The sequence below is a fragment of the Cetorhinus maximus genome, chromosome 5, assembly GCF_964194155.1.
Source record: "Cetorhinus maximus chromosome 5, sCetMax3.hap1.1, whole genome shotgun sequence".
Lineage (NCBI taxonomy): Eukaryota > Metazoa > Chordata > Chondrichthyes > Lamniformes > Cetorhinidae > Cetorhinus > Cetorhinus maximus.
The window spans coordinates 116,760,656-116,767,875 of record NC_135883.1 but is presented as its reverse complement, the minus strand read 5'-3'; the positions used below and the strand labels follow the sequence as shown (position 1 = coordinate 116,767,875).

At 39.3% G+C, this 7,220-nt stretch overlaps 1 protein-coding gene across 1 annotated transcript in view; it reads right to left on the bottom strand.

The window, feature by feature from the left end:
- Positions 1 to 451: 451 nt before the first annotated feature.
- map7b (microtubule-associated protein 7b) overlaps positions 452 to 7,220 on the bottom strand; it is a 120,872-nt gene continuing 114,103 nt past the window's right edge. Inside the window, exons 17-18 of the mRNA XM_078542343.1 lie at positions 3,170 to 3,405; positions 452 to 1,104 (exon numbers count right to left, since the gene is read on the bottom strand). Coding sequence (XP_078398469.1) covers positions 1,094 to 1,104; positions 3,170 to 3,405 — 247 coding nt within the window. The 3' untranslated portion in view covers positions 452 to 1,093. The remainder of the gene's footprint in view (positions 1,105 to 3,169; positions 3,406 to 7,220) is intronic.

Below are 7,220 nucleotides of genomic sequence, written 5' to 3'. Positions count from 1 at the left end.
ATTTCTAAACATGAGATGGAAGTTATGAGCTTCATTTGTGCAGTAACTTACAAATGAGTTAAATTTAAAGACTCAAAAATCTAGTATGTGAAAGTAACATAGAAGGAATGCTGTCTCAAACTCCAGGTACAAGTCAGGTTTCTTGCTCTGAAACGAGCAAAAGCAAAGACTCCATATATCTCTTTTAGTTAGTCTCATGATCTGATAAGGCAATTGAAAGCTCATCACATTTAAGTAGCATCATCTAAATTTCAACTGTCTTTTCTATCAGATCATAAGGCATTACAACTATTTGACCACACAAGTTGAATTAGAATTGTTTATATATATAATATATATATATAATATATATTATATATATCACTGGCGTGACTAATGTGCCTCAAAGTTTCCTTGTTATAAATACCAACCTGTGTACAACAGGTGCTTTATTTATTAACCATTCACAGAATTACCATTAGAATCCAATTTATTAAACACTATTTTCAACATTTTTCTATTGTACCTGTGTTAAAAAAACTTCTGAATAGGTGGTAACAGTGAAGCATCTAAAAAAGATCTGCTTAGTATTTAAGGGATTACATACAACTCTGTAGAGCTCACTGTGCCATATTTTAACCAATAGGTTCATATATCTATCTATATGGTCTCATTATCAACTACTTGCAGCGCAACAAGGCTTATTCAAGTAATAGGTTTTTGAAAAGTGTTAAGTACTGCTTGTTTTGAAATACTGCCCTTCACCATCACAAATCTATCATTCTCATTTCTTGTCATATTATATAGAAGAATGCCAATTCCCTGAAGGAGCATGTTGGAAAAGCAGTTTATATACAATGCATACTAAGGATGATTAACCAGTGATCAGAATTAACTAGATGTTCAGTTAGCAATGATGAATTCCTCTATCCACATCTTGCACGTTTATATTTCCATTCTCACAGTCATGGTTAGTTTCTAGTTTTTTTTTAAATTACACGTTGGATTGTAAAATGGCTGCACTCCAATCCTTCATGATGTGAAACAAAAAGAATTCCAGTTGATGTGAATGTGCTTACTGAACGACACACTTTGTTGCTCCTGCTCAACATTCTCAAATCACTTCTGAAAGAAACATAGAAAGGAGGTATAAAAGTGAGAGCAAGTAGGCATATTTATGAAATAGAAATTCACACTTCTATTCAACATGTGGAAATTATCAAAAAAATACAGAAGCCTAATCTTGAATTGGGGTTAAAGCATAAATTCAATGTCCTAAAGCACCCCTTCCAGAAAGTAAAATTTAGAACAAGTGATTCATTCATCAATCTCCTAAGTCACACAGTAATTTTACTGAAATAGTCGTTTGGTAGTACAGAGCTTGAGTATTGCTGAAAAAGAAACCCATTTTTCGTGAAAATGTTTTGTCTTATACTCATCAGGACAATTTGCAAGACAACACCATTTCACTGGTTCATTCCCCAGAGCAATGTCTTGACAAATCAGAGTCAAGCTGCCTGGTTTGAAATTTCAAACAATGCTTGGTGGTTAACTGGCAGTGACCATCAACTGGTGCATTCTCCATGCAATGTCTCTTTTTTCAGCAGTAGTTTTATTTCATCAATCAATTCCCCAACCTTGCAAAAGCATATGTTGAGTACCACAGATATATAGAGATAATTATATGAATTGTTGGGTGTTATTTCATGAGTCTCTGCTTCCCTTTTTCTCCCTCAAGGTTCTTTTCATAATGCAGCATTTTCCAGGATGTGTGGGGAAAATATTACTTTTTGACCAATATCACTTTTATACTTAGCATTTGTTTAGGGATTGGCCACACTTAATTCACCTTTCTTGACTTCTGCTGGTGAGGTAGGAGGTTGAAAGTACTTTATTTCCACCTGGTGCACTGTCCATTTGGTACAGGTACACACTGAACACATTGTAAACCCTGGGAATTAATCTGTGTCTGATCATACTGCCATTGTCCATTAAAAAACTGTACAATTAACTAAACTAAATGAATGTTAATATGGTAGTTATGCTCTGAAGAAGTCATACGGACTCGAAATGTTAACTCTGCTCCTCTCTCCACAGGTAAGCCAGACCTTGAGTTTTTGCAGCATTTTCTGTTTTTATGTTAAATATGGTAAATTGTCTTTTCAATCGTCTATTGAACCCAGCTACACATTTTTGAATACGAATAGTCTTTTTTGAAAGAAACATATTCACCAACCAATTTCATTAACGTTTTGGAACCTTGTCCTTCTAATAACACAAGGAGAATGGATGATGAGCGGCATCACAATAGGATTAAAAACTGCATTAAACATACTTTCTAAGCAAATAGAATATAATTCACATATAACCAAATCTCCATTTAGGTTTTAAATTCAAAATCCCAATATTTTAAATGCTGACAGGTTAACTGTTATTTCCTATCAGAATCAGTCTGGTTTTGGGGAAGTGGTGCTAATGACAGCAATTAACAAATGATAATAGGCAAATAACGAGGTGTGGTATAATTTTATACAAACGCAAAAGTTTGTATAATTATTTTATTGTACTATGTTGTGCTTGACTTTAATATACTTTCACAATTTATTGAATAGAATTATAGAAATTATAAATATAGAATGTGGCTATTCACAGCCCACTCCACTTTTGCCAGTAGTAGCTCTTCAATAGAAGCTATCTACTCATTTTATGTGCATGCCTTTTCCTCATATCCTTTAGATCAGATTCATCCAACCTTTTCACTTAGGGAGGCGGGGGGCGGGGGGAGGGGGGCGTTGGCACGTTTCCTTTTTTTTTCACTCAAGGAGCTGATGAGTAAATGAAGTTCAGGTATGAAGAAAGGAAACAACTTACTGAGCAAAAATAAAGCAACGTCAAAGCAATAAATTGATAATTAAAAGCATAATAGAGTGTGAGGGGGACAGTCTGTTTGTCTGGCTTGTTCCTTATCTCTTGATGCTCACTCACTCACCCTCACCTACTGTGTGATTGGGTGTGATTCTGTGTTGGTGAGTCGGGGTGAGGGTGTGTGGGAATCCTGAGACCACAGGCGAGCCAGACCCAGACCCACACACTTTCAAGCCTTAATACCTTGGATTCGCTACAACAGTCATATCACCAAAGCATAGCTGTTAAACTTTTATACACGCTGTACAGTCAGATAACTACATACCTGCTGTTTGTTGAGTCTGAATGCCATCTACTTTGGTTAATAACTCCATGGATCCATTTTCTTCAAATGCAATAATTGGATTCACAGGAATTCCAACTTCATCCTGACAATCATCATTACTGGTTTCTGTGGCTATTCTGGAAGCCTTTATTCCAAGCGAGAGATCAATAAGTTCTTCGAAGTTTTCATTCTGCACAGAAACTCCATTCTCTCTAATGATTTTCTCAGTAGCAGGACTAGAGAATAGTGTTTAAAAAACAAAACAGGATCAGCAAGCCAGAAATATTTTATGGATAGAAATACCATGTTTGCTGTGATTATCAGCATTTTATTGGTGACAATATGTTTTAGAGCTTAATCTGTCAAAATAATAGCACTCCCAAAAATGTTTTATTCTGAAAGGTGAAAAATAATCATTGCTGCCTTCCTATTTTTGCCAGTTTATTTTACATACAGCGCTCCAAATTTAAGTATGAGATTATGTCACGTTAGCAAATTACCAATCACAAGACTCCACAGGTCACTGGTGCAGCTTATTAGTTATATATCACTTACACAAAATAATTCATTAAAAAAAATTGATCTATAACAGAGCACTTTCACAGATGCAAGTTCAACAATGCATATGGGATATACAGATTTTTGGTTTTGCCAGAATTTATTCTGTTGATGGTATAACGGACACCTCAACTTAACTTGCTAAATGACATTGGATCTGAATTTCCATGGGATTTCCCTGTCTTCCCATTACAACTTCAGCAGAAAATGTGCAGAAATCTTGGATAAACTTTGTGAATGGTCATGTTTAACCAAGTATAGTTTTTCTGGAGCTTCACAAGGTCCTTGAAAACTTCTTTTACTCATTCTAAGCAACAAAGATGACTTCAGTTAATTTATAAATTTGAATATTGCAAGTTGTGCTTTAAACAAATGCTGAACTGAATGAAAATTCAATTGCAAAAAATATTGGCAGTAAGCCTTTTTATGAAACACAACGTCAACAGTTGCATTATAATGTCAATATTTGCTTTGCCATTTTTACAGTCAGAAAATAGATTTGGATCAGGTAGCTTAAGATTCTAAAATACACAGCTTTTAGCTGTAACATGGAATCTAAGTAATACACCCTTTAGCCACAAGAATATTTTACCAAACCCCTTAAGTTGTCACCTAGCAGATCACTCTGGGATTCTTCATCATGCATAACTGATTGAAAAGGAATAACCCATCCAGAAGAAAGCAATACATACATTGAAAGTTTTAACTAAGTAAATGGTCTGAAACACAAAGCACCTCAGGATATTGCAAAACAAATCAGAGACTTTCATGCCAATTCATGTGAAATTCCTTGAGACCTGCAACACTGAATTTTTTTAACCTTTGCACAGCATTTTTTCAGCGGTATGAATAGATGGCTCTTAAAACTTGTATATTAGTTATGAAACCAAAGACAATTGAAACAAGGACAACTATCTCAAATTTGTAGCAAAGGAAAACATGGACTTGAACATCAACTTTCCCACATGTTTGGCCTGTATGGTGTTCTGGTAACCCTAGAACTGGAATCTTCAAATGGAGGGACAGAGTTACAATTGGTGTGTGTGTGACAGTGTGTGACAGTTTGAGTGTACGCGTGCGCGAGAGAGATAATCTCAGATAAAGTTTCAACCATGAAAAAAACCCAAGAACAATTAGTGAATTAAGAATGCAAGAAATAAGAGTAAGCCACTCGGCCCCTTGAGGCTACACCACCAATGAATGATCTCATCTGCGGAAGCCTTAATTTAAGTTCTGTGTAAGTGTAGAATTCCAGACCAGCCACCTCTCTCTAGTGTTGTAAAGGATCAAATCTAGCATGGAGCACATCGAAATCAAGTGCTTTGCTCTGTGTGGCTTCAGACAAGAAACTGACTCAAGGGGTAACAGGTTTCCAAGAATGGCTATAATAGTCCAATTACTCAATTCTTCACTGAATGTCAAGCAGTATAATACCTTGGTCAGACACACCATACTTTGAGACCATGTGCCCCATTCTGGTCACCAAGACAGCCCTTGCAGAGTGCCCCAAAACTGATCCTTTGCAAAGAATTTAAATTATGATGAAAGACTGGAGAAACATAGGGGGAGGCGGTGGTGTAGTGGTATTGTCACTGGACTAATAATCCAGAGACCCAGGGTAATGTTCTGGGGGCCCAGGTTCAAATGCAATAAAAATCTGGAATGAAAAGTCTGACGATGATGACCATGAAACTATTGTCAATTGTCATAAAAATCCATCTGGCTCACTACTGAATCTGCTGACCTTACCTGGACTGGCCTAAGTGTGACTCCAGATCCACAGCAATGTGGTTGACTTTTAGACACCCTCTGAAATGGTCTAGCAAGCCACTCAGCTGTATTAAACCACCAAGGGGTCTAAAAAAAGGAAAGAAACCAGGTGGACCACCCTAGGTACCGGAAATGACAACGACAAATTCAGCCCGGTCAACCCTGCAAAGTCCTCCTTACCAACAACTGGGGGCTAGTGCCAAAATTAGGACAGCTGTTTCAGACTGAACAGTCTGACACAGTCATACTCACAGAATCATACCTTACAGACAATGTCCCAGACACCATCATCCCTGGGTATGTTCTGTCCCAGCGGACATACCCAGGTGGCGGCACAGTGGTATACAGTCAGGAGGGAGTTGCCCTGGAGTCCTCCACTCCAGCAAGGAAACTTCCTGCTGATTTCCATGTTCCGCCACCTCCCTCAGCTGATGAATCAGTACTCCATGTTGAACACCACTTGGAGAAAGCACTAAGGCTGACAAGGACGCAGGATGTACTCTGGGTGGGGGACTTCAATGTTCATTACCAAGAGTGGCTCGGTAGCACCACCACAGACCAAGCTGGCTGAGTTCTAAAGGGCATAGCTGCTAGACTGAGCCTGCAGCAGGTATTGAGGGAACCAACAAGAGGGAAAAAAACATACTTGACCTCGTCCTCACCAACCTGCCTGCTGCAGGTTCACCTGTTCATGACAGTATCGATAGGAGTGACCACTGCACAGTCCTTGTTGAGAAGAAGTTCTGTCTTCGCACTGAGGATACTTTCCATCTTGCTGTGTGGCACTACCACCGTGCTAAATGGGATAGATTTTGAACAGATCTAACTCAAGAGTGGGCAACCATGAGGTGCTGTGGGCCATCAGCAGCATCAGTATTGTACTCAACCACAATCTGTAACCTCATGGCCTGGCATATCCCCCATTCTACCATTACCACCAAGGCAGAGGGTCAACCCTGGTTCAATAAAAAGAGTGCAGGAGAGCATGCCAGGAGCAGCAACAGGTATACCGAAAACCGAGGTGTCAACATGGTGAAGCTACATCACAGGGTTACTTGAGTACCAAACACTGTAAGCAATAAGTGATACAGCTAAGCAATTCCACAACCAATGGGTCAGATCCAAGCTCTGCAGTCCTGCCACAGTCATGAATGGTGGTGAACAATTAAACAACTCACTGGAGGAAGAGGCTCCACAAATATCCCCATCCCATCATTGCAAAAAATAAGGCTGAGCCATTTGCAAGTGGCACTTGTTCAGCAATAACCTGCTCACTGATGCTCAGCTTGGGTTCCACCAGGGTCACTCAGCTCCTGACCTCATTACAGCCTTGGTTCAAACATGGACAAAAGAGCTGAACTCCAGAGGCGAGATGAGACTAACTGTCCTTGACATCAAGGCATTTGACCGAGTGTGGCATCAAGGAGCCCTCGCAAAACTGGAGTCAATGTGAATCAGTGGGATAACTCTCTGCTGTTTGGAGTCACACTTAGCACAAAGGAACATGGGGGAGAATCTTTGGCTCGGCGAGCGAGGGCGGGGTCTGCTCACCGAGGCGTAAAATGGTGAAAGGTGATGTCGGTCACCGCACGTCATTTAGATTTTCAGTTCGGCAGGCGCGCAGCCAAACTGTCAAAGACCTATTAAGGCCATTTAACTAACAATTAAAATAATTAACAGAGCTGCCCGTCCAACCTTAAGGTTAGCGGCAGGCGAAGATCCC